Source organism: Macaca mulatta, chromosome 17, assembly GCF_049350105.2.
Source record: "Macaca mulatta isolate MMU2019108-1 chromosome 17, T2T-MMU8v2.0, whole genome shotgun sequence".
Taxonomy (NCBI): Eukaryota; Metazoa; Chordata; class Mammalia; order Primates; family Cercopithecidae; genus Macaca; species Macaca mulatta.
In genome coordinates this window covers 15,537,531-15,565,232 of record NC_133422.1, presented here as the reverse complement: position 1 = coordinate 15,565,232, position 27,702 = coordinate 15,537,531, and the positions used below count along the sequence as shown (strand labels likewise).

Here is a 27,702-nt window from a genome sequence, read left to right as displayed (position 1 = left end):
ATTCTTGAGTAATTTATCTATTTCTTGTTTCTTATCTAGTTTTCAGATCCTCCCCATCTTGTAGCTAATTAAAACCAGGTGGTCATGAGCTGACACTATATATGAACTCTTGTTCCATTTTCAAAGTCTGCTTTCAGCTGGGTCTCAGGATAATAGTTTGTTGTTTTTGCAAATTTGAGTTGGGATAAAATCTGAAGGAGGACAGATATTTGCTGTTTTTTTCAAGACCAGTTTGTCTTGCTAATTTATCTCCTCATACTTTTTAGTTTAGTCCTTTTTTTTTTTCCAAGTGGCACATTGCACAATTACTTCAAACCCCGAACCTCTGGATTTCTCTTGGTAATTTTCTTATGGATCCACAGGAGAATGGCAAGAGCTGTCTGGTCTGTGGATCCACGCCATTGGGATCACAAGGGTTTTTAATTTTTTTAAGTGCCCCAGGTTCTACCTCCAATGAGTCTAATTCAGTAGGTTCAGGGAAGGGCAGGGAATCTGCAGTTTTAAAGAGCTGGGAAGTCTGTCGTTTATCTAGAGGAAGACTGTAAGCCTTTTTAGACTCTTGGTCTCTCCTGCACTTTGGCACATGAAGCCACTGCACTGTGCAAGGCCATCAGCAGGATTCACTCGTCAGTACATACACAAGGAGCATATAAGCTGGGATTGCCTGTCTCTCTGCCCCTGTGCAATCCATCCTTAAGCTTTGCAAACTCTATCTCCTCATCATATCCAAGTCGTTCTTTTCTATCCGTTTCTATCACCTCCATCCTAGGCCATGCCACCATCCTTTCTCACCCAGAATAACCACTTTGCAATCTTTCCTCTACACACCAGCCAGAGTTCTCTTTTAGACTCACAAATCAGACCACATCACTGCTGCCTTAGTCCATTTGTGTTGCTATAAAGGAATACTTGAGGCTGGGTAATTTATAGAGAAAAAAGTTTGCTTGGATCATAGTTTTCTGCAGACTATACAAGAAGCATGGAACCAGCATTTGCATCTGCTGAGGTCCTCAAGCTACTTCCACTCATGATGGAAGGGGAAGGGGAGAGCTGGTGTGTGCAGAGATCACATGGAGAGACGAGGCAAGGGAGAAGGGAAGGTGCCAGGCTCTTTTTAACAACTTGCTGTTGGGAGAACTCTTGCTGGAACTAACAGAGCAAGAACACACTCATTACCTCATGGATGGCACCAAGACATTCTGGAGGGATCCATTCCCATGACCCAGTCACCTCCCATTAGGCCCCGCCTCCCACATGGGGGATCAGATTTCAACATGAGGTTTGGACGGTCAAATATCTAAACTGCATCAACTGCCCTTGCTTAAACCCCTCCTAACTTCTCTTGCTTGGAGTAAAACTCAAGCCCCTCACTTGGTCATTTCAATCTTGACTTCATCTGGTGCCTGCTTGCCTCTGTTTCCTTCGATCTATCCATGGCTGACTTCTTCCTGTGTTCAGAGCTCAGCTTCAACATCCTCCACACCAAGAGACCTTCTCTGACCACCAGCATAGAGAAACCACTCCCTCAGTCCCTCATTGGCACATCACCCTTTTAATTCATGGCAAAGTTCTTATAAACTCAGCTCTTGTTCTTGCTTTTGTTTGTTTGAGGCCCATTTCCTCCACTGGAATATAAATTCCACAAAAGCAGGTACCCTGTCAACAGATACACTACAGTATCCTGGCACCTAAAACAGCAGAGACTCAGTAAGTGTTTGCAAAACGTACGAATTTAAGTTGAGTGTGGAAGTATGAACAGAAAGTTAACTAGGCAAGGTGGCAGTATTGAGGAATTGTTCCTTTTGCAGGGAAATAAATATTCCAGGGCCCAGAGGCAGGAGGTTACTTAGTGCATTTAAGAAACTAAAATAATGCACCCAAAGAAAAGGGAGAGAGAGCTGAAGCAGGGAGGGGCCTTTCAGGCTACTCTAAGGATATTCTCGAAGAGCAACAAAGAGTCCTAGAAGGGTTCTAAGCAGTGGAGCAGCAATACATTTCCTGACAAAAATGCTCAAGAGAGGCTGGTATCAAAGTGATGTCATACACATCGTAGCAGGCTAAATAGTGGTCACTGAAAGGTTTCAACGTGTAAATGTGACCTTATTTGGAAAAAGGTCTTTGCAGGTGTAATTAAGTTAAGGGCCTTGAGATGAGGGGATTATCTTGGGTTATTCTGGTGGGAAGCAAAATCCTATCAGAAATGTCCACCTAAGAAAGAGGTCAAAGAAAGAACACAGACACACAGAGAAGTCAATGTGAAGATGGAGGCAGAGATTTGAGTAATGTGGCCACAAGCTAAGGAATGTCTGGAGTCACCAGAAACTATAAGAGACAAGGAACAGATTCCCTTCTAGAGCTTTTGGAGAGACTCCAGACCTGCCAACACCTTGATTTCAGACTTCTGGCCTCTAGAACTGTGAGCAAATACATTTTGGTCATTTTAAACCACGAAGTTTGTTGTTATTTGTTACGGCAACTAAAGCATACACTTTGGAAAAAAGATAAAGAGAAATCAAAATTCAGATGTGCACCATTATGCACATGAGTCCATCCAATGAGTGTAGGCCCAGCGTAAGCGTGAGATTGGAGATGTTCACCTGCTGTTTCCGCAGTCAATCTTCCTTCCCTTGTGAGCTGTTGTCATGATTCTCTAGAAGATAAAGGTAGGCCTATTTCACATGACATGCCCCTCAACTGAAGTTAGCTGCTTTGTTTTATGGTCAGCTCAAGAAATGGTGTCTATCCAAGTGCCAGAGGACAGACTGGCAGGGAGACAGGGTGCCACTCTCCATGGTGTCACAAGGAATAAATGTGGCCACAAGGAATCAGACATATGAGTAACAGAAAGAGAAATGTACCCAGCCATAGTGCCGAGTGCTGCAGTCAGCTAAGGGAGAGCCATGTGTGCTGTGCACATCCGTGAAAACGGACCAAATGAGAACAAACTAAGGCTATTTATTCAGAGCTTGCTATAGCAAGGAGTCAGCCACCATCATCTGCGCTTTGGCAGGGACTCACAGGCAGGCAGAGGAGTAGGAGTGCTTTAGAGAAGAAAAAAAGGGAAGGCTTTCCCTGCACCCTGATGGAAGCAGTCGGTGTGGGGAAGATGTAGGCAGGCTAACCAGAAGTGGGGCACCCTATGGGATTGGTTAGAGGTGCACATTTGACCCTTTCTAGTTGGTGCTAAGTTGGAAGTGGAAACAAAAATTAGGGACGCTGTCCCTTATTAAATCCTGGCTAATTTAAGGTCAGTTGTTACGAGGGTTATTGTTTGGCTTCCTGGAATGTTACTAGAGCTAGACCATTGTAATTTGTTATTGATTTTTCTGCAAGTCCGACTTAGAGTGTGCTACCTTCCGGTAGGCTGTCATAGAACGGGGGTTTTCCCTCAGCGGGTTGCTGCGGGTCATGAGTCAGAGTTCTGTTTGGTTACATGGTCTGGCCATTGTTCATCTGTATATTCAGTCTCTCAAGGTGATCAGACGTCAGTGAAGACTAACAGGGCATTGTATTTGGGCTGAACAATGTGGAACATATGACATGTGGGAGAAAAGACCCTTGGCATCTTTGATTTATTCAAACCTCTCACTGAAGACACATGGGTTTTTTTATGAGAAGCAGCTCAGAGCCAGTCAGTGTGGGCCTTCTCAGTTTTAATAACTGCTTTACTTTCAAAAAGATGAAGATTTGGTGAAGCTTCATCGGCCAATGAAAAGGCAGCAGACCCTGGGCAAAGCCCAGCTGGGAATCCATGGCGGAGAAAAAAACGGGTGTCTTCTGGGACACGTTTTAATGCCAATGAGGTTGGGTTCTTATGAGGAAAACAAATGTACCAACTACACTTGCATTTAGGATTCAGAAAGATGAGACCCAGACTACCAACCAGCAAAAGGGGTACATGTTTGTATTTTTGAGGCAATACTGCCAGGCTTAATGACTAAAGTTGAAAATCCCCACATCTCAATAGGTAAGAACAATATAATCTCTTGCATGTGTACTTGTATTCAATCCAAAATAGTGAGGAACCCCATTTTGGAGTTGTTTCCAAAGGGTAATTACAGAGGTCAAGTGGTACCTGGAAGGGAAAGGACCTTACCTAGAGGGCAGCCTGATCAAGGGCCATGCTTGTGGCCCTTCTGCAACACTCAGGTTCACACACAGAGTGTGGAAGTCTCTTTCTCTAACCTCTGCCCCATGACATTCTTCATCCTCCAGACTCTCAGCTAAGAAACCAAGGCCCCGTGTTCCCATGTTCTCAGGATGGTTAAGCAGTGGGTACTGCTCCAATTTTAACAGACTATTGCAAGACCTTCGGCATTGTCAGTTACATCACTTACACTGCAGTGTAAAGCCCAAAACGCAGTTTATGCCTGCCAAACCTGCAGAAAGAATATATGGATGCCTTGTTTAGAGACTCAAGCAGGTGGTTGGTGATGGTTTCATTAACACCATGGAGGAAGAATGTAAGAGTTAATTGAGGGCCCCTCTGGGAAACATTGCCTAATGAAGACATTGGCAGTGGTTCTCTACCAGGGGTAATAGGCCCTCAGGGGCCATTTGGGAATGTGTGGGGATGTTTTTGGTCACATAACTAGGAAAGAGCTACTGGCATCTAGTGGTCCTGGCATCTAGTGGGTGAGGCCAAGGACACCACTAGCAACTGGCACAAAAAGGTGCAAATGACATGTGGGAAAAAGGAAAGACCAGTATCAAATTGAAGAAACTAAGTTCTGGTAGAACAAGGAACAGATCAGCTTTTCATGCCCAGTGTCTGCAAACCTTCCTCTTTTTCTGCTTTCCCCCAGGATTGAAACTCAGACAAGGCAACATAAACCAACTGGGGCCCTTGTGGATGAGAGCACTCAGGTTTGACAGAAATAAGATAGTAGGAACTTGGGTTTACCGAGCAATCTCCCGGAGCTAAACCGCCTATCCCTCAGGACACCTGCAGACCTCTGCACTGTTATGTAGGAAAAGATGAACTTTTCTCTTATGTGACTGTTAGGGAAAACGAAAGTGTTTGGAAAGGAGAATCATTCATACTATCAGAACAGTAGATCTGAGCTGTGACTCTTGAGATGTTAATACAGAAAATCCCAGAGCCGTAAAGCCTTCTGCAGATGTTACATAAGGTTTCAACTCCCAGCAGTGCCTCCAGAGCCCCGTGCAGGTGCAGGAACACGTGGGCGCCATCTGGAGTGCTGAGCTGGGTGTTCTGGAAGTTGTGGTGGGGCAGTGGAAGTGCTGGTTTAAACATACGTCCCTATATTTTTAGAAGGTCCTTTTAAAATCTCAGTTTCTGGGACTTTACTCTCCAGCTAAGTTACTCCAGCTGATGCCTTTGTCTCCAATTCAGTCTGCCCCATGCCTTCTTTTTTACTTTTGTGTTTTATGTATTTTTTAATTTTTGGCCAGGTGTGGTGGCTTATGCCTATAATCCCAGCACTTTGGGAGGCCAAGGTAGGCAGATCACCTGAGGTCAGGAGTTCGAGCCCAGCCTGGTCAACATGGCACAACCCCATCTCTACTAATAATACAAAAATTAGCCGGGTGTCACAGTGTGTGCCTGTAATCCCAGCTGCTCAGGAGGCTGAGGCAGGAGAATCACCTGAACCTGGGAGGCAGAGGTTGCAGTGAGCCAAGATCGTGCCACTGCACTCTGGCCTGGGTGACAGAGCAAGACTCGATCTCAAAAAAAATAAAATAAAATAAATAATAATTAATTTTTATGTTTACATAGTAAGTATATATATTTATTGAGTACATGAAATATTTTGATGCAGGCATACAATGCATAATAATCACATCAGGGTAAATGGGGTATCTGTCACCTCAAGCATTTATTCTTTGTGTTACAAACAATCCAATTATACTCTTTTAGTTATTTTTAAATATACAATTAAATTATCCTTCATTATAATCACCCTGTTGTGTTATCAAATACTAGATCTTATTAATTTTTTCTAATTATTTTTTGTACCCATTAACCATCCCCATTCCCCGCCCCCACCCCTCTGTAATGCCCTGTTTTTAAAGCTGTGTTTTAGAGTGTTTGGATCTTGATTGCTTTTATTCCAGACGTGCTGCATGTGGAGTTTGGGGAAGCAGCACTTATTTCAAACCCCACAGGCAGTAGGATGGGAGTCTTACTATGGTGTCAGGATTCACTCAGAAAACAGGTGGAGTAAAAGAAACAAGATGGGTCTCAGTTCTTACTAGATGCAGGCCCACCCTTTCCTCAAGAAGCCTACATGTGGATTTTCCTGTAATGCTGCTGTGAAGTATGAAAATCATAACATTTCTGTAGAAAGTAAACTTTAGTTGTCCATTACACCAGGATGACTTTGCTCAGCTCAACCAGGCAGACAAGCTGGAGACTGAGGATGCTGGAAGATTAAAACATCATGAGGCAGGAGGTGATGAATCCCAGGCACTGGGGGTGCTCAGAAGGAAGCTGGACCACCACTTGGTTGGAGTGGAGACAGGAGGAGAGAATATTCCTGAGTTAAGGAGACAGTTGACTCGTTAACCATTGACAACTTTGATATTCTAGAGGGGCATCTCCCAAGGGGAGGGAAATGAACATGTCGGGGCAACTTATTGGAGAATTGGAGAATCAGAATTGCAAGTTCTTTTTGTCATTGACTTTGTGCCATTTTTATAAAAAGGCTGTGGAACGGAATGTGCTTCCTCACTCTATTTTGCATATAGCAACAGAGAGGAATATTATTCCATTTACAGGCTTCGTACCTTTGCCAAATTAAGAGGAAGCTTGTCTTTGTCATCAGGGTAAGGCAGAAAGCACAAAGCATCTACTGCTCATAATGGATTCTTCTAGATGAACTTGTCCATTTCCTGAACAGTTCAGAAAACTGAATTTAGAGTTGAGACATATTAAGAAGCCTCTGCCTAAGAGTGCTTTTATGCTGGTTGGTTTCAAAAAAGAGACTAGAAAAGAAAAAGCATTTCTTGTTTGAAGAGTATTCCCTAGCCAGCATGCAGCATGTCACCAAGGCTGTCTAGGCACTCAAGGGACTTCACCTATGCCTTGTTCAAGATTCTCCAGAAGGAATAAGTGGCCCCTTTGAATGCATGGACACTGTGTGAGCTCAGGTGAGCCACTGGTGCCTGTGGTGGAATTCTGTAACCGTTTCTATTCTTCAGCACCTTCTATAACACTTCAGCCTACCTACCAACTGTTTCTGAGTGGGGGGAGGATCTCTCTAAGTGGAGGTTCTCCTGCCACCGGGAATGTGGCCAAAGAATATGTTCCACCTCCTCCTTATGCATCACCATCTGGGCTGTCTCTCTAAATCTGTCCATCAAAGAATGCCCATTTCTTGAGTTCATGTCCTAGGTGAAGGTGAGAAACAATTTAACTTGTATAAATCCCCAAAACATTGGTAAAGCTAACGTTAGTATAGATCGTGTGGGGAATGATACTTTTCACCTCAAATGAATGTAGGGACTAAATAGAGCAGAGATTTAATTCAATGTTGCTTACTTGCTTGCATGCTATGGGAGGTTCAGTCATCAGAGAACCAGTTCATGAGTTTGATCTGATTTCCTGTCCTTTGGGTAGCCTGCAGTCTTTAGGAACAAGATAAATTACCATCTGTTAGCTTCCTTCAAGTGGCTCACCTACAGTCCTTCGGTGTCATCTTTCTTACGGAGTGTCTGGGTTATCCTGTTTCTCCACCACCAAAGGAAATACAGCCCTCTTAGAGAATTGGTCAATGAAATATAAGGGTGCCAAGAAACATCAGAGTAAAGAAGTAATGGCCCCAAAGGCAAATGCCCCCATATGAGAGGGGGAATGGAAGGTACTGCTTTCTTCCTTGCCTGAGGCTATGAAAATGTCCTTTGTGTGAACAAAAAAAGGTTTTCTACATTACTGGCCATTTAAATCGTATTATTGACAATGTTTCAAAATTGTGGTTATCAGCTGATGTAAATTTTGGCGTTCTCTCTAAAGCCGTGCAGCATTTGTTCCTCCCTGCATTTTCACCATTATAAAATACAATTCCCACTTAAATTAATCAAAACATGGAAAATCTAAACTGTATTTGGAAATATGGTTGGGGTGTTTGTGTGTTTTTTTTTTTTTTTTTATAATTTACGACTTGGCACTGCAATATTCTTCAACTGGATTTATGTTGACCCATTTTAGAAAATGCAGTTACTATAAATCTTTTGTTGCTGTTTCTGATTTTTGTTATTCAACCCAAGCCTTTGGAATTATTCTAATCCTCAATATGACTCATGAAGTATCACTTTATCCTAAAGGCAAGTGGTCCAAGAGTTGAAATATTTGTAATTATCTTTCAGACTCCATGATCCTCCAAGCTATTACTTCATTATAATTCCGTTTCTGAAAGATGGTTTGTTTCTTTTTTTTCCTGATATAATAAACATTTTGATAGACAGGTAGCTTTTGTATCTTGAATTTCTTATTTAATGTTGATATGAGAGCAGTTGTTTGCAGTTCTTCCCCTGATGCACCATCACCCATTTTTCTGCCGCTGACCATGGACACCAATAGACATTTCCCAGGCTTTTATCATCAAGGAACACCTTGCTTAGGCCACAGCCTCAGATACTGGGGGTGGTGAGGAAGCCACCAAACCAAGAAAGTTGGGTTTTGATGCAAGTCATTTCATCCCTCGGAGACTCAGTTTTCTCGGGTGTAAAATGAGAGTTTGGGTTAGTTCAGTAAATACCGAGAGTTCACACAAGTAGTAACAGGATCAGTAGCAATTCGGGCTGATATTTATCTAGCAGCTACTTCATGATTTTTAATATGCCAGGAACAAGTTAGTACCCAATGGAGTATAGGAGTGGGGAGACAGACTAATAAATGAATAATTCTGACTGATTAATAATATGGTGAGAACTCAGTTCAAGAGAAGCAAGGGAAGCTTTGGAAGCATGATAAGAGGCCGCAGGTTTTTCTAACACTTCAAACATTTAATGAAATACCTACATTTCTTCTGATAAGAAGAGCTGCTTCACAGAAATACCAAGTTTCTTTTTGGTACTTGGAAAAATGTCAACTAAGTGTGGTAAAGTTGGTTGTATCATGGTGACCTGGATTGCTGGTTGGTAGTTATAGCCGCAGCTAGCAACTCAGGCACCTGTGCCAAACAGCATGCCATGGACCCTAAAACCAACTTTTTAATGCACATTGTGGATCACAGATGGGTATTATTAACAATGTGTACCATCTGGTAGCTTTCTATTTCAACTATTCATTCTTGCTCACTAGATACTGAGCTTTTAAAATTATTGTTGTAAATTTATGTGACTCTGAATGTTCATAACCTGGGACAAAAAGTTCTGGTCATCTGCCCTCATGATCATCTTGATTTTGATTTAAAATGAGAAAATTGAATGTTACTTAATAGCAACGTGTTGCATAAACCAACACTTTTCAAACATGAGGTCCATGAAATAAAAATTAGCAAAAAGAGGCTTCACTGGTGAAAAGACTCCATGCACCACTACCAGATGGTAAAGGTTTTAAGTTCCAAAACTTTGTATTGTTCTCCAGCATGCCTGCAGCTCTCGATGCGTAGCATGTAGCGGCCACGTGATAAAAATGTACCTGGAAGCGTACCAATGGGCCAGCAACATTGTGGCATTCCAGTTTGGTTACTAGTGTACTTCCAAAAGGCTAGGCAAAGGTCTAAGCTAGGACAAACTCCAGGACGTGTTGTCAGTGGCGTGGTCAGAGCCATGAACTAATTTGAGATCTTCTTGGCACGTTCCAAAGCTCTGTTTTGTGAATCAAAATCTCCACGGACACCTCAGGCATTGTCCCATGTGAATGTTCCTGGTTTTCCTATTGTATTTTCTGAAGTTATTAATGTTGTTTCTTGGTTACTCCTATCTTTTAATTTTTGTCAATATTTCTGTATGCATAGATTTTTTTTTATTTTTTTTTAAACAGAAATATCTTGCAGGGTCACTGGGCAGGCCAGAACAGTGACAGTGGCCCAAGTAACTGTTGGGGAAGACTGGGCAGGCTCTGTAATGCCCTGATTCATTTCTCTTTGCTTTGGGCTATGAAAACAAGTGGAGGAAGAAGAAATATCACAAGGCAGAATTTGTTTCCTCTTCTTTTTAATCTTCCCTCTTCATTTTCCCCATTTCAATTCATGAGACTCTCTAGGAGACACTCTCTGCCATGACTTATCTCCTATTTCTTGTCTTATAACATCTGTATTTCATATACACTCACATCTTTTCTAACTAAACAATTTAAACTACTTTGTTGGTTTAGATGTTAGAAAAAAAGTAGAAAACGATGTTTATATAAAGCAATTCAGAATATATAAGAGAGAGGAACATGTTTTGAATTTAGAAAATTAGAAATTGCATGGATAGGGAAGAAAAATTTTGAAGTTAAAGTCAGGCATCAGAATGAGATCCGGAATGATTATGAGTTTGTTGTTACTAAAGCGTAAAATGCGATTTAAAATATATAATGGAAAAGTGAAAGTAGTTTAATTTAAAACTACTATCCTAAAAAGGTTCACCACATTTGAAAAGCTAACATATTTCAACAACTACCTACAAAGATAAATATTTATAACATGATAGACTAAGTGTTAGATTTTCATATAGAATACACTCTTACAAACCAATAAGAGAAAGTAGGACATAAATAAGTAATTGCAAAAGAAGAAATCCAAATGGCTAATATGTATGTGGGAAAAATGTACAACTTTACTGGCAATCAAACCAATTCAGATTTCAAAAAAGGAAATCGAATATTTGTTTAGAAATTGGCAAAGATTTTTTGAAAATATAATACCTAACCTCAGTGAGGGACCCAGCAAATGACCACTCATTGTCTGTAAAAGTACAATTTGAGGCCGGCACGGTGGTTCACACCTGTAATCCCAGCACTTTGGGAGGCTGAGGTGAGTGGATCATTTGAGGTCAGGAGTTCGAGACCAGCCCGGCCAACATGGTGAAACCCCATCTCTACTAAAAATACAAAAATTAGCCGGGCATGGTGGAGGGTGCCCTATAGTCCCAGCTACTTGGGAGGCTGAGGCAGGAGAATCTCTTGAACTCGGGAGGTGGAGGTTGCAGTGAGCTGCGATCATGCCACTGTACTCCAGCCTGGGCAACAAGAGTGAGACTCTGTCTTGAGGAAAAAAAAAGTACAATTTGTTTGAGTTGGACTTTCTGGAGGGCATCATTCAGAGCTTTTAAAAAGTTCTTCTCTTTCAACTCACCAAATCCACTTTGTTCAGCAAATTCTTTAATTTTAAAATTTTTTATTTTTATTTATTTATGTTTTTGAGATCTTGGCTCACTGCAGCCTCCACCTCCCAGGTTCAAGTGATTCTCCTGCCTCGGCCTCCTGAGTAGCTGGGATTACTCGCGCCCACCACCACACCTGGCTAATTTTTGTATTTTTAGTAGAGGCGGAGTTTCACCATGTTGGCCAGGCTTGTCTCTAAAATTTTTTATTTAAGTTGGAAAATACAAAGAAGAAATCCCTAAGGAGTGACCTGACTTTCCATCAATAGGGGAATGATTGAATAAATTGTGATATAAACATATTACAAAATATGATGCAGGGTTTAGAAAACCGGTTTTGATTGCTATGGATTGACCAAGAAAGATGATTATAATATATAAATATGAAAAATATATAAAATATGTCACTATTTTGCCATTTTTATAAAAAGCAAACAAAAACCTGGCTATGTATATATGTCTTTATATAAGACTTAGAAAAGCTATGGTAAGATCCATACACTTAAAAATGGCAGTGATATTGAAGGGGAAAGAACAATATCACAAAGGTAGTGATACTGAAGGGGAAAGAACAAATAGCTATTGCTATCTTTTTAATTTTGAATTTATACTTTTTTAAAAAGAAAAGGGTCGGTAAATATTTCTGAGCACCCCCAGTGTACCCTTGGTTTCTGGCTACTAGAAACTAAGTGTCAAGTGCCAGGGACTAAATCTATTATAAGGGAATGATAGGATAACTGCATACTCACTTACAAAGGTGTCGCTGAATAATTATTTATAAGAGTGAAATACTGAAAGCAAGTTACATATTCAGTAGTAGGAATTCAGTTAAGTAAATTATGGTATTCCATGCAGTCGGATGCTCAACAGCCATTAAATAACAGAGTGAAAATGCTCACAAGATACTGTATTGTGAAAAGGGCTGGTGACAGATCAACATGTATCAACAAATCCTAATGCTGAAATATATAAATGCATAGAAAAAATTCTAGAAGTTTGTATACCCCCCCTCCAAAAATAAAGTGTCATTTGATCATGGGTTATTGGGGGTGTTTTAAAATATGCTTTATATTTTTCCATCTACCGTGAACATTGATTATCCTTACAAGCATACAATTTTTGTTAATTATTAGAAGCAGTTTCTTGAGAACAAGATATGTGGCTTTGCACAGCATCATAATTGGTCAAGGGAGCTCATTAAGAGAGAAATAGAAAGCTCTCTGCCATTTAAGATGTTCAGCATTGAATATAATGGACGTGAACACTGAGAATTTAAATCTAATAGAAGTGAAGTTGTTTCTTATCCTCAAGCCACAAACCATTTCACAGACACAATATAAGCTCTGTGGCAGCTTCGTGTGTTGGCACAGGCTGGCAGGATGCCCTTGTTGCAGGGAAATACCACCTCTTCACCAGTTTTACCCCTTCCAAGCAAATGCTGACATCTCCCACATATCATAAAGACACACAACTATCTCCGTGAGGACCCACAGTAATAAACTTGGTCCTGTTGTGGTGGGTGGGATCTTCCACCACCACATTTCTTGGTTTATGAAGTTGACCTTTCTTCTAACATTTTCCTTGGAAGCAACAACAGTTTATCCTAAGAGACCCACACATACAGATAACTCAAGGAGTGAGTAGACAGAAACCCAACAAAACACCTCTTTATTAGCCTATATCACTCCCAATCTAGCCAGAATATTATTGTAAGGAATGTAACCTAGGGGGATTGAAGTATTATTTACTTCCATGTCTAAGAAGCCCATCGTGTCCTTCCTCTTTGTTTTCTTGGTTCCATTGTCATAGACAAGAATCTGTCTGGTGGGAAGTAGATGTGACTGAGGATGGTCGTATATTTCTACTTCCAGGTTTATTGTGCATTTTGAGTTGGTGTGTGTGCCATTAACCCATAATGACGTGTGGTTGTTGTTCTTTCCCCAGAATGTCGAGTGGTGAAGTCCACTTCTTACACCAAAATAGCTTCATCATCCCGCAGGAGCACCACCAAGAGCCCAGGACCGTCCAGGCGCAGCAAGTCCCCTGCCTCCACCAGCTCAGGTAAAGCAGCAGAGGAGATTTTGAAGAAATTGCCTTGTTCCTGACACAGGATGAGCAGAGGGTGTGCGAAGCCCAGAGTGTGAGGTTTTTAAGCGAGTGTAGGTTCCGGTTTATAATTTTAGAACATGTTAGAGCGGTTGAACAGATTTGCTGGAGTCTAGCATATTGGCTGCAAGAAAAAGCATTGAGCTTCAAAATATGTGCTTAGTGAAGATTCAGGAAACCCAGATTTGCCCACAAATAGAAGAACGTTACCATCTTGTATCATTTCTATCATCGAAGTTAATCTTTCAGATTCTGGAAGTCTCTGTTAAAGCATTTATCCTACCTGAGACTGGCCTATGACAAGTTTCCCATTTGTATTCGCTGAACCTTTGTTAAACACACTTTTGGCTCTCAGTTTCCTTTCATGGCTCTGAAGCTAAAGGTAGTGAGATTGAGAGGGTGGAGCAGGGATTGCTGCAATGACCTTGGCCTGAGCCTGCCTCTCAGTGGGTTCTAGTGCTGGTGTTGGAGAGGCTGTGCATGCACAAGATGAGCACCTCAACCCTACCTTCTCCTTTTTTGTTTTAAAACTGACATGAAGTCAGTTAGAAAGTTTCTTATTCATTTATCTCAGGTGAAGAGTCTGTATCATTATTAAAGGGAATTATTTATTAAATGACACAAATTGTTGATTGGGAATTATTAAATGATACAAATGTCAAAGTGATTGTTGCCTGATTTTATGAAGACAAGAAGCTCTTATAAATGAGAATAAAGACCTCTGGGGCCTACTTGGAGGCGTTCTTTTACTCCACAGCATTGGCCAGGGGGAGTGTGAAAAGAGCTCTCAGCTGAGGCTGCCTAAGAAGGAACTTTCAATAGGGTGGATCATTATAGACCGTTACAGGTCATGGGCCGACTAGACCACCCAGCCCACCTTGATTCTCTAAGAGTCTCCTTCCCCTTGGAGTTTTACCAATTACTGCTATTCTCTAGACAGATCTCCAAAGACCACCTTCCCCTCTGACTCTCAGCCTAGGGTGGCATCGATGGGCTGCCAATGCCTCCTTCCCACAGCATGGCCTGCATCCTAGCCAGTCAGGAAATATGTTTCAGAGCACAGCTGGCACTTGAGATGCATCTTGTTTGCCTCTGTAGTTAAGGGTGAGCTGAGAACTCCTTCCTTAGTATGACACTGCTCATCTAAATAGGATGGAGCCCTAAGATGAGGCATTGCTAAAGGATGAGGCAGTAGACTCAAAGCTTAGAGTTCATGAGAGTCACTTGGGAACTTGGTGAAGTTTGTCATCCTGACCCCCCACACCCTGAGATTCTGAGTAAGGACCTAAACCTGTGTTTCAGCAAGTACTCCAGGTGATTAGGATCTGGTAGTCCATGGCCCACATTTTGAGAAACAGTAGGTAAAGGCAGTGGTTCTCAAACTAGCAGCATCACCATCACCTGAGCACTTGTTAGAACTACAAAGCCTTGAGCCCCCTCTCCAGAACCACTGAATCGGAAACTCTGGAACTGGAGCCCAGCAATTTGGATTTTCCCAAGCCCTCCAGCTGATTCCAATGCACACTTTGAGAAGTAGTGGGTTATGGAAAACAGAAATAAAGTAAATGCAGAAAATCATTTGACTCTGGATAATCTGGAGGGAAAGATATGACTTGTTCATCTTTATTTACTGGCATGACAGAGATGACTTCCTTTCTACTTCCCTCTTTGCCTCCAAGTAACAATGTCCATCAGTGTTCTTGCAATCCAAGAGCAGACCTTTTAGATACCTTGATGTGTAGACCAAAAGAGCAATGAACAAAGGAGAGTACCATATGCCAACTTCCTTTTCTCCCTCCTTGCAATGGCCTGGCTTCAGAGAGTCAGTCACCTGGGAGAAGAGAGAATTTCTTTCTGACGATGATCCCTTCCCCAGGATATCGGGGAAAGTGTCTCTTCAAGAGAAATATCACCCACACATAGAGAAGAAGACCTCCACAAAATGACAGAGTGATCCTGGAATTGCTGCATGGAAAACTCCCCTGGAAGAACTGAGCTTGTCCAACTGTCCAGGTTAATATTGAGCTCTGTGGAGGATGTTCAGTCTTAACTAAAGACCATTTCTCACTTTCTCTGATTAAATATGGGCTGTAGGGTCCGGTGTGGTGGCTCACACCTGTAATCCCAGTACTTTGGGAGGTTGATGGGGGTGGATCCCTTGAGGTCAGGAGTTCAAGACCAGCCTGGCCAATGTGGCGAAACCCCCGTCTCTACTGAAAGTACAAAAATAAGCCAGGCGTGGTGGCAGGCGCCTGTAATCCCAGCTACTCAGAGGCTGAAGCAGGAGAATCACTTGAACCCTGGGGGGCAGAGGTTGCAATGAGCAGAAATCACGCCACTACACTCCAGCCTGGGCGACAGAGTGAAACACTGTCTCAAAACAAAAATATAAATAAATAAATCAATAAATAAATCTGGGCTATAGGATGAACTCCCATGGAGCAATAAAGGAGAGCAAAATCATAAGCCTAGCCAGCATATTGCCCCCAAAATTTTGGCTACCTAATGCAATCATACAAGGATGTGAAAGAGAAGGAGAGCCTATATTAATGAAACCATATCAATACTATTAAAAATCATCAATATTAAAAAACAAAATTAGTTCTCCATCCAAACCAACTTTGACTTAAATTTTACTTAACCTTTCCTATCTTCTTCCTCTCAGTATATAAGATGAATAAAAAAAAAATGTGGGGCAGACACATCTAATAATGGGTGATTAGCCAAATTCTTATGTTTTTTATATTACAGATATTCTAAGAAAATCAATAGGCACTATAGCTTTTAATTTTTTATTGTCATTGTTTTTAGCAGCTTTGTTGTTAAGAGCTGTAGGTTGTTAGATATTTCTGGATTTAAGTTTCTTTTTTTCTTTCTTTCTTTCTTTCTTTCTTTCTTTCTTTTTCTTTCTTTTCTTTCTTTCTCTCTCTCTCTCTTTCTCCTTCCTTCCTTCCTTTCTTTCTTCTCCCTTTAAGTCAATAAAGATGGAGAATAGATCAGATTCTTGTGTACATGTTAAATAATGGACTGATGAGTCTAATCTTAAAAAGATATTTATGCATATAGGCAATAATTTCATTTTATAATTAACTGGTAATGTAATCACTATTCAGCATTATAAGAATTTATATTCATTTCTGAAAAGTTAACTTTGGAAACTCAAGAAGAGAGGCAAATATATTAAATGTACTTGTATGTCACTGCCAACATTTGTAATTATTCCTTTTAGAAGTTTAAAATGGGTAGGACGCATTGCCTCAAAATCAATAGGTTGCTCCAAACAAGCATTTCCACATTCTATTTTTTCTTTGAAGTCCTTTTCAACTCTAGTTGACACCTGGTTGAACTGACCAGCACTAACTTGAAATTTGTGATAGGTAAGTCATACCTAGTATCATTTTCATAAAGAAAGTAGAGTCCAAATTCATTCTAAAATTAACACGTTCTTGAAGAATTAGCACTTCTAGGTGTCTTTAACTTCTAGGTCAAAATTAATTATATAACACTAATCATATTTTGTTTAATGTGAGCTTTTTATGCATTTAAAATTTTCAACTTGCTGCATTTTGACGTGGAGGAGATAACATGCAACCATTTTCTTATTATGTAAGAGCTTATTATATGCACTGACTGTCTCTTGATTCTGACTTGCTACCAAAAGGGACTTGTTCCCACTTTCCTTTGGATGGTTCCAATTTAGAGAGTTTCACAGAGCAGTCGACTCCCAGTCACAAATGTGTGGATTGTGCCAGTGACCTCAGGACCACCTCCTTTCCCTGGAACCAGACCCAGGGGTTAAGGAGTTCGGCAGCTTTGCCAGTTCTCCTGGACACAAGTGCAGCTGCTGGATGTCAGGGAAGCCCCTCTCTTGGGGCCCCTCCACTGCTCTGGCCCAGGTCTCCTGTCCCTACTCAACTAAGGCTTTTGGAACTAGTGGAAAGGCACGTTGAATTATCTCTATACGGCTTGCATCACATTTTCTTAAAATAGCCTGTTTAGTGTTTTTCATCGATCATATGGACTCAAACATGAATTTTACTTAAATACTCCATCAACATTGGTATTGCCCCAAACCCAACTACCACCGGACTTTTTAATGTTAAAGCATCTTTAGACCAGGTGTGGTGGCTCATGCCTATAATCCCAGCACTTTGGGAGGCCAAGGCAGGCTAGTGAAACCTGGTCTCTAAGAAAAAAAAAAAATACAAAAATTAGCCTGGCATGATGGTTCCTGTGTTTCCTGTGGTCCCAGCTACTCAGGATGGCTTGACCCCGGGAGGCAGAGGTTGCAGTGAATTGAGACTGCACAACTGCACTCCAGTGTGGAAGACAGAGTGAGACCTTGTCTCAAAAAAAAAAAAAAAAAAAAAAAAAAAAAAGTCTTTGTTTTCCCCTAAAACATTAACCTAAAGTTTATAATGATTTCTACTTCAGTGTTTAAATTTCTACTTCCAGTATTCAGTTTCCTATATTATACAGAAATTGCAGCATATTATAAAGTTAAGATCTATGCAATTTTCAGGCTATGCTGCTATGAATATAACATGGTTAACTTATATTTACCTGACACATTATAGTTTACATATGGCCTTTCTTTCTTCAATCTTTTTTGATCCTCCTATTAATTTCCTAACAGCAAGCAAGTAAGGCAAGTTATTATTATCTCTGTGGAAATAAGAACACAGTGGCAGGGCTGGGATAACTGCTTTGCTCTGAGTCCCAGAGTTCAGAATGGCACCTCGGGGCTGGCACCGGGGGCTTCTGGTGCTCTAGACACACAAGGCTGGCAGTCCTTGATACCTATTTCTTCACCTCCACTTACTAGAGTTTTGATCCAGAATAAAATTAAGCTAGTCCCTGGTTTGAGAGTGCAATTCACAGCATCACAACACCTTGCAACATAAGCCTAAGTATTAGTCCCTTGGCACCAGGGTTCCAGGAGGTGAATGATTTACCCCAAATTCCTGATGAATAGCGTTGCTGGACAGAAACCTCCCTTGTAAGTCAGCATTAGAACAAGAATGAGAATCCTCTGTAAATCCTCCCTTTGTCCCTTAGCCAGTTCTCTTCGTAGCGCTAAAAGTGGTTCAAAGTGATTTATTAAAGTGTAAAGTTCATTTACACTTTCAGAACTATCAGTTACAGACCAACTAGTGTCAGGCATTTCCTAGGCACTAATGATGCCCCTATTCTCAAGAAGCATAGGGATCGAGGCCTCACAGATAACATAATTCACGTACCCATTGAATTATGATTAGTCTGCATAACAGAAAAGGCTGAAAGAAGGCAAACAGAGCTAGCAAAGAGAAACCAGAAGCCTTAATAACACGTGAAAAGAATAAAGAGCCTCCAGATAAATTGCGTGCTGAGATGCTGGAGGATGAATCACTAAGAAATTGGAAAATGACTTCTAGCTGCTTCTTAAAGAAACAAGAATCTGTAAGGAGTAAAGAGTTTCATACGGGTTGACTCTTCATACATGTGTATATATTTGGAACACAGATCTAGTAAAATGTGTAAGTTAAAAGTAAACTTCTTTATTTTTATTTTTGAGACAGGGTCTCACTCTGTCACCCAGGCTGGAGTGCAGTGGCAAAAGTGAAATTCTTTTAAGCAATTTTTTTTTATCTACATAAGGAAGTTATAACAAAATAACTCTAAAAATAAGAATAAAATATGCATTAATTTGGTTTTAATAAAGACTGATAAAATTTCAGTTGGCTTTATATTGTTTTCTTAATCTTACAAGGAAACTGTGTTTATCTTGAAGTTTCATAGCTGCAGTTCTCCTTAAAACTTACAGATTTCAAAATTTTGATCTTTTCTTGGATTTGGGAAAGCTTTGGGGCCAGGCATGGTGGCTCATACCTTTAATCCCAACACTTTGGGAGGCCTAGGCAGGAGGATTGGTTGAGATCAGGAGTTTGAGACCAATGTAGGCAACATACGGAGACCTGTGTCTACAAGAAATTTAAAAACTAGCTGGGTGCAATGGTGCACACCTGTGGTCCCAGCTACTTGGGAGGCTGAGGTGGCATGATCTCTTGAGCGTAGGAGTTTGAGGCTGCAGTCAGCCATGATCACACCACTGCACTCCAGCTTGGATGCCAGAGCAAGACCCCATTCCGAGAAAAAAGAGAGAGAAGAAAAATGGCATATTTTGTTTGTTTTAGAGTTTTTATTTCCATTTAGATAGCCAACTTTTTATCATAGAATGATACCCTGTATTTAGAATCTCTGTCTGTGGAACCCATAGCAGACATCACTGAGGCCCAATGAGTGCCTCACACCTTTCAATTCCAATATGAGATAATGTATTTTCTTGCCCTTCAGAAGCTTATAGACTGGAGTAGAACCATTCATGGCAACAACCATTCATTCATTCAGTATGCATTGAGAATCTATAGTGGACCAGCAACGTTGGGTGCTGGAGATGCAAGGGCAAACACTTGAAAGAAGGAAAAGACAAATGGCTTAGTTCATGAACATCTACCATGACAAAGCACCATTCTGAACGCCCAGTCTTAAAACTTCTGTGTGACTCCAGAAATCCTAAAGTCTTTTTATTCATGCTATTTAAATTTTACTTTTTTACAGTTCTATAAAAATATTTTATGCAGCATATGCAGATAAGAATCAAAGCTGGGGAAGTGAAGAGAATTTTAATCAGCTCACTACTAGTCCAGTTTGTGAAATCCTTTTGATTTATATCAAACACCTTCAAAGGTAGATTGCCAGCTATTAATTTTTAGTTCAGTCTTTTCCTTTAGTGTAGGGAATTCAGCCTTATACAATGTATGGAGAATCTTTTTTGCTTTGGAGCTCCAAGGGAATTGTTGAGAACAAAATGCATCAAGAAAATCAAGAGGTTGGTGAGTCATCCCTTGTGTCTTTGGAATTTCTGGCTGCACGTAAGTCCCATCCCTCCTTCCATTTCTTCTTTCTCTGCATCCACCAACTCTCCGTAGTGCTCACCCCAGCAGAACCTCCAAAGATACTCTTCAAAGCCTTGAACCATTATCTTGACTTACTGTCTACTTGAGGGCAGCAGCCTACATCAACTGCTTGTATAAATTTCTTACTGTTAATGCCCCACATTAATTAAATATTTCCTGAGTATCTACTGTGTTCCAGACATGCATTAGGTCCCAAGGGTGCAAAGATGCTTAAACCACAGTCCTTGCCTTCAAGTTGCTTATATTATAGTTGGGAGAGAAACATATACAGCCATGTGTCCCTTAATGGTGGGGATGTCTTCCAAGAAATGTGTTATTAGGCAATTTAGCCATTGTGCAAACATCCTAGAGTGTGCATACACAAACCTAGATGGTGTAGCCTGCTACACATGGCTATGTGGTATGGCCTGTTGCTCCTGGGCTATAAATCTATACAGTATGTTATCGTGCTGAATATTCTGGCCGTTGTAACCAGTGATAAGCATTTGCACATCTAAACAGGTGTAAACGTAGAAAAGGTGCAGTGAAAATACAGTATTATAATCTTATGGAACCACCATCGGATCTATGGTCCATTGTTCACCAAAACATTGTTATGTGGTACTTGACTGTATACCACGTAACTGTAATAGTGTAATAAGTGCTGTGATGATCTAGAGGAAACAGGTTAGATCTCATTAATAGGGTCAGAGAGCTCTTCCAAGAGAAAAGGATCTATACATTTGGATGTAAAAAAGGGCCAGGAGGGCATTCCCGAGCAATGTGAGCTAAGGCACAAAGACATGAAACTATATGGCATAGTTAGGGAATAGTTGCTTGTTCAATAAAAACGCAGGCTAGAATTCTAAGAAAGAGTTGGAAAGATAGTGGTAGCCCCATTGGTTGTGGTCCAATTGCACAGGGTCGTGGAAGTATATTTGTGCTATAGGTTGTAGGTATTATGAAGTGAAAGGGAATTTTTCACCACGCCATGAAAGATCGCAGCTGAGTTTTGGAAACAGTGGCACGGTGGTAGAAAAAATTGCTATGAAAGGCCAAGGGCCAGGAAGGCTCTATGAGGCCATTGTAGTCATCCTGAAATGAAATTGTCCAGACAGAACTGAAAGAGCATCGTTGGGAATGGGGGAGACCTCAAAGGGAAATGAAACCAGAAATTGAACTGGATGTGAGGCTAGAAGAAGAGAGAGGAATCAGAGATAGGAAGCAGGTTTGTTGAATGAGGAGAGGTAGGGACTGAGTTTCATTTTAGATATGTGGAGTGTGAGGTGATTTGGAAATGTTTGTAAGCAACTGGAAATAAAAAACTGTTCTAAGTCAGGAGATCTGAGCTAACGATATATATTTGGGAGACCCTGGTATATTGTAGTGATTTGAATAATAGAAATGTAAGGTACCTCCCTGCTGCCTCAAGAACAGATTTGTAAAGATGTAAATGGAACCATGGGGTAAGTCTGCATTTCTAAGAGCAATCGGCAGAAGCAGGGAAGAACAGTAAGAGTACAGAGACAGAAGTCAAAGGGGCAGAAAGTTTTGAGATGAAGGAAGAGGCAGAAATGCTTGATGCTGAGATGTCAGGTAGCATGAGAACTGAATGGGAATCATAGGATTCAGCAATGAGGACGCCACTGTGGCTTACAAAGGAATGGGTAATACCAGATGGCAGGGGGACCTGGTCTGGGAGTATCATTTTTGGGGGTCACCGTGGGTCCTCTCCCAGGCTGGCTCCAGGCTTTACTCTAGCGGGAGCTGTCCTGCAGCAATTGGTTGGTAGGGATCAGCCCCAGGACCGCCATCCACCCTGACCCTTGGTGCTTGTGGTCCCTAGTTCCCCTGTCATAACCATAGCCTGTTCTTGAATCCCAGCTGATAGGGATCAGATCCAAAAATTGCCTAATTTTATATCACAGGACTCTAGTTGGTCTTTTTTCATTGTTTAATTAAATTTTTTTTCTTGTACCCCAAATCGTCACCAACTCTTTTCTCCCCACCCTGTCCACATTCAGTGGGTCACCATTCTCCCTGTGGTGATGCCATCACTAGCTGACATCCTCCCACTTTATCTTACATCTGCCCTGGGCACCAATGTCCAACCTGCTGCCATCACCTGTTGTCTGCCAAATAAAGTCTGGACTCATTCTCAAGTGGAGGACATTTTCCTTTCCAGTCATGTCTCCCTTTTCTTCTCTGGACCCATGCTCCATCCTAGAAACAAATTTAAATTGTCCCCAGCTTGGGCTTTTCCACCTCATCCCTTTATTCCTCTCCCTTGGCCTTGCTAGAATGTCTTCCTCTGTTTCTTCAGCTGTCTGAAGCCCACTCACCCAGTCTGGCCCTGCAGACCTCTGCCACTTTCCCGGATCACCTCGCTGTCCAGGGTCTTCCCCAGCCCTGCAGTACTGCGGCAGCTGATTCACCGATGACACGTTGTACCACCTTGCTCAGTTGCAAGGTCTCTGAGAGCAGGGGTTCTTTGTGCATTCTGCAGTGACTGTGAGTTCATGGTAACTACTGGGTAAATGTTGACCACACAAATGAACTGAGAAATACTAGGAGCTGTTGCCTAAATTTCCTGAGGTTTGGAGCCTTTGGAAGTATTTATTTAAAAAATTAATTCACAGAGCCATGTCCTTGTCTCCCTCTCCTCTGTTCCTGGGGCCCCTCCTTCCCCTTATTCTCAGTAGATGGTTTCTTTGAATTGGACCCATTGTCTGAGTTCAAGAAGAGAAGACAGACATGGAGAAAATCAGAGTTCCACCTCGCCCATGAGGTGAGCACCCAGGAAGCTAAAGTTAGGGAAAAAGTACATCATCTTCCCTCTGTTAGGTAGTTCTCTCTTTTCTCTTGGTCTCAACTGATCCCCAATGTGCCCCCCACCCCCTGCATTTTTTTTTTTCTTCTCAATGTGGCAAGCAAGGAACAAAAGCTGAGAAAGAGATTTTAGGGAATGAACAGCCTACACCATGATTAGGGAGTAAAGGAGAGTCTAAGGCAGGAAGCCAGATCTCCCTGGCAGCATGCCTGAATCGCCACCCCCAAACCCAAGGACACACACATATATGCAAACACATTCTCTCCCCAAATCTTGACAAGTGCAGCACCAGAAATAAATGAGCCGCCTTAAGTGCTAAAAGAAGACAGGGAAACAGTAAGGTGGATTTCATGTCCAAAAAGTTGCACATCTTTTAATTAGATAGTCTCACTTGGAGATTTCTCTGACTTCAGAACCAATTTGAGATACTTACTAACATTTCAGCTTTCACTTGGTGTCTGAGACTTTTAGGAACGTAACTGCAAAAAGAAGGGTTAACCTACATATGCCTGGAAAGTCATTTAAAAGGACAATGAATTTGTAAATTAAGCCAAGTATTTCCAAATTCTAGCATGGTTAAAGTAACTTTGATATTTAATCATAAGCATCTAGAGGACAGGGAGCAATAAGAATCTAGCATGTATTAAGTGTACACTATGTGTGCTGATACGTTGATATCTAGAGCCCTGGACTCGTGGCTCCAGTTAGTGAACAAGAGTGGGTTCACCTGTCTGAAATGATGAAGGAAAAAGCGGATCTGCACACTTCCTGAGGAGTATTATTCAACGATGCGCTGTGACCAGTATATGCTGTTGGATCCCTGGCAGGCTTAGGTGACAGCTGAGTTGAAATAAAGGAGGGTCATGTACCGTCGAGAGGGATAGAAGTCAGCTGTGCAGTGAGATTTCTTCCACAGCTCTTTGGTGGCCAGTGATGTTCATTGGTCCTCATGGTATCAGTGAATGATCCATCCTGAAGTTGAGCACTTCTCATTCAAGGGTAACAAGCACAGCAAAGGAAGACATTTCCTATTTTTTAAAATAAGAAAAGGTGCCTATACAGATATAAGCAAAGGAGACCAGAACTGGGTAAAGGCAATGATTCTAATGAGTTCTTTACTAATTCAGAGTTTAGTGGATTCAGATTGAAATAATTAATTGTTCGGCTGTTTAACAACAACCATATTAGTTTAATTGTTCCCATTCAAGATAAAGAATTGTTTAATAAGGGCCTCTGAAAAATAATGCCATTTTAAGTTGAATTTTAATAAGTTCTATTAAATAAGAAACAAAGCCTTGTTATTGGCACTTAGAGACTTCTGGCATTACAGAGCAAAAACCAAGTGAACTCAGTACATGTGTCAAACTTATTTATGAAAGAAAATTATTTATCCCAGCAGTGATTCAACCAGAAGGTGTGTAATGCTTTCTGGATGTCAAGAACCATTTTAAGAAGTTGCTGATGCTCTTCTGCACGGCCAAGAGGAAGAGTCTGAACAGAGCTCTGACCCTAAGAATACAGGCTGTTCCCAATGTTCAGACAAGTTGTGTTCCAAAAACATTTGATTGTAAATGACTTGTCTGGCACTTGAGTTTCATTTTTCTAGAGATGGCCATGCAAATAGAAGCACTGAGCCCAGTGGTTTTATTAGGTTGGTGCAAAAGTAATTGCAGTTTTTGCTTTACTTTTAATGGCAAAAACCACTTTTACTATTGCAACAACCTTACCTAAAGGAGGCAGATCCAAGGGTCCCGGCGGTAGAGAGAGAAACCTAGACATCCTTAGCCCTACAGACGCGAGGAGGGTTCTGGACATGCCTTGAGGTGCCGGGACCGGCCACTCATAGGAAAAGTGCGAAGTTTTTTGAGTAAGACCTAAATGAAATCCAGTTTTAGCTCTGCCATCTTCCAGCTGTTTGTCTTTGGACAAGTTACGCCACTAAACCTGTTTCTTCATCTAAAACAGAAAACGTTGTACCAACTTACATGGCAGAACTGGTGTCACCTAAGGTGCTTCCGTTCAGTGTCCAAACTCTCTGTGTTCTTGCAACCATGCTGCCTTTTGGCCTTAATCTTCTACAGCCAATCAATTACCAAGTTCTATAGTTTTTACCTCTTACATTTCTCTGGAATGTTTCCATTTACCGCCACCCCATGGCACTACCCTAGATCAGCCACGTCAGCATCTCTACCATAGGACCCTTAAATGTGCCCCACTCTCTCCTACCTTGACATTCTCCTTGCACCCAGTATTGTTTCCCTGTAATCCACTCTTGACAGGGCAAGAGCTCTGGAGAGCATTTTCAAATGCAAGCCTGATCTTGCGACTCCTGCTTAAAATCTTTTTTGTTTTTGTTTTTATTGTTTTGTTTTGTTTTGTTTTTGCTTCTCATTGCCCTTTGGATAAAAACCAAACTCCTTAACATGAATTTTAAAGCCCTGCTCACTATGTGACCCCTGCCTCCATCTCATTCCTGAAACTCCTCCCCCTCCCACCGCACATACTTGCTGTACTAACTTATTTAAATCTCTTCAATGCACCACACTGGCCTCCTTTCTTGCATCCAGCCCTGAAACAGGGGATCCCTGGGCTGAGGACACTTTTCCTTCATTGTGCCCTTCCTGCTTCACCAGGCTAACTCCTGTATCCACTGCCCTCTATGAAGGGCATAGGCCAACTCTGACTCTGTTGGTTATTAGGATTCCAGTTGCAACACCCAATACTTCTGTTGATGGCTGTTGTGATACCTTGGCTCTTGTCTTCTTAGTTTAGAAGAATTTAAACAAGAGACATACAGCAAAGGAGATGCAGCAGAGAGTCATTCATTGCAAAAGAAAAAGAGTATTTTGAAAGTTAGATGCAGAATGAACAGTATACCCTGAGAGAGTTCAGGGTGAGCTGCTTGTAAGGGTGAGGCAGTGTTGATTATTGCTGGAGAAACCCCCTTTATGAGAGTCTTACATGCTAATTCATAAGGAGATGGGAAGAGGCGTTGCTAGTAAGCATGTTCTGGGTGGTCCTCTGGGTGCACATGCGCTGTAGCTGTACGTGCATGTTCATATATCACGTGTCTCATTAGCATCTTAAATCTCCACCCAGGGGTGTGTTTTTTACTATAAATGAGCAAAGGGTCAGTTTGATGACAATTAAAATCAAAATGCACATGCTCTAGAGAAGGGACAGTCCCTCCTGAAGATAGCTTTGCTTACATGAGCTCAATTACAATGCGAATGCCAAGGCTTACTGTATTGGCTGTGAGGTCACCACCACTGCTGCATCCCAAGAGCATGATCACTTCCTTGACTATCCTGCCTCACTTCCCCTCTCAAAATACTTTATTGTAATTACTAGCTTAGTTCTCTGATTTACCTGTAGGCTAAAGGGCTGACACAGTAAGGCAAGGTAGTAGTAAGAGTGCAGGTTTTGAGCTGCCTAGGTTAGATTTTGCTCCATATTTGTTTGTCAAATGACTCATCATCTGTAAGCCTCAATTTCCTCACCTGTAAAATGGGTGGAAATGATACTGCCAATCTTACAGAGTTATTGTGTGAGTTAAATGATGTAATATACATACATGCTGATGCATATAGATGCATATATGTGCATATATAAAAGGTTTAAGTGCATTGACTGGTGCATAAAAATGCCTTCAATAAACTGAGATACACATATAATGGGTACTTACTAAATATGTACAGACTTTTATTGTTTTGTTTTGGTTTTTAAAGCAAAGTATTCCTGAGACTGTTTTCTTGTGAGTCCTTTGTCTCTCTTTCTTAATTTTCCATTAGCTGGGTAAGATCAGAGTCTCAAAGTAAAAAGTGTTGACACTGTGTTCGCTTCCCTATTTGCTCATTTTTTCTGCCAATCTATGTAGCCTTCAGGTATGACATAAAGATGTGCAGTAGAATGCGGGTGGGCAAAGAAAATATATTCACAAAATGTGTTCTCCAGCCAACCAGTAAGGCATCCCTTCCTTACTAGTTGTAGGCTCTGCTTCTGCCTTTGTCTTTAATCCTTGCCTATTTCTGAGCCCCTTCCTTAGAGGCTACTGGCTGAGGAAGTCTAATGTGATGAGGTCCGAGCGTGAAGTTCACTCAGCAAAGACAGGAGAGTGGCATGCAAGCAAATTAAAGCATTCTTAGCTTTCCAGTTCACTCTCTCTGCAAAAAAAAAAAAAAAAAAACAAACAAACAAAAAAACCATACATAACTTTTTAGGCTTCTATTTTTAGGAGTTGCCAAATACATTTCAAAAGCAAAACTACAAATTAATGCAGCATGGGGTATGTGACATTTTTAAGGTCTTTGGAGGAGATGACAAAACAAGGAGCTTCCCACTTTCCAGGGTTGTAAGTTTTTGGGAAAACATCGAGTGCGAAAAATCAATAAACATCCTACCTTGCCACTGAATTGTGTAGGGTTTCCGGATTACCTGGTAGTCACCAGGCTTTAGAAGAGTTATTGTCATTTCGATTTTCAAATGAGTCACTGGATCTCTTGCCCCGAGGGCCACTTCATTATGATTCAGTGCAAAGTACTGACAGCACCGGGGCTT

At 41.3% G+C, this 27,702-nt stretch overlaps 1 protein-coding gene and 1 long non-coding RNA gene across 10 annotated transcripts in view; one reads left to right on the top strand and one right to left on the bottom strand.

Moving 5' to 3' along the window:
* DCLK1 (doublecortin like kinase 1) overlaps positions 1-27,702 on the top strand; it is a 350,726-nt gene that overhangs the window by 237,752 nt on the left and 85,272 nt on the right. For 7 of the 9 annotated variants that reach the window (XR_013407907.1, XM_028837437.2, XM_015120874.3 and 4 more), the window contains exon 5: positions 13,219-13,335. Coding sequence is in view for 8 of the 9 variants with exons in the window: in XM_028837437.2 (XP_028693270.1) it covers positions 13,219-13,335 (117 nt within the window). In the remaining variant the exon portion in view is untranslated. The remainder of the gene's footprint in view (positions 1-13,218; positions 13,336-27,702) is intronic. The other 2 variants (XM_077974211.1, XM_077974213.1) reach the window with 1 other exon arrangement.
* On the bottom strand, positions 16,299-27,668 carry LOC144336278 (uncharacterized). Its single transcript, XR_013407908.1, has 2 exons — positions 27,546-27,668; positions 16,299-16,348 (listed from the first exon to the last, which is right to left on the bottom strand). It is a non-coding gene; the product is annotated as an uncharacterized LOC144336278 (long non-coding RNA).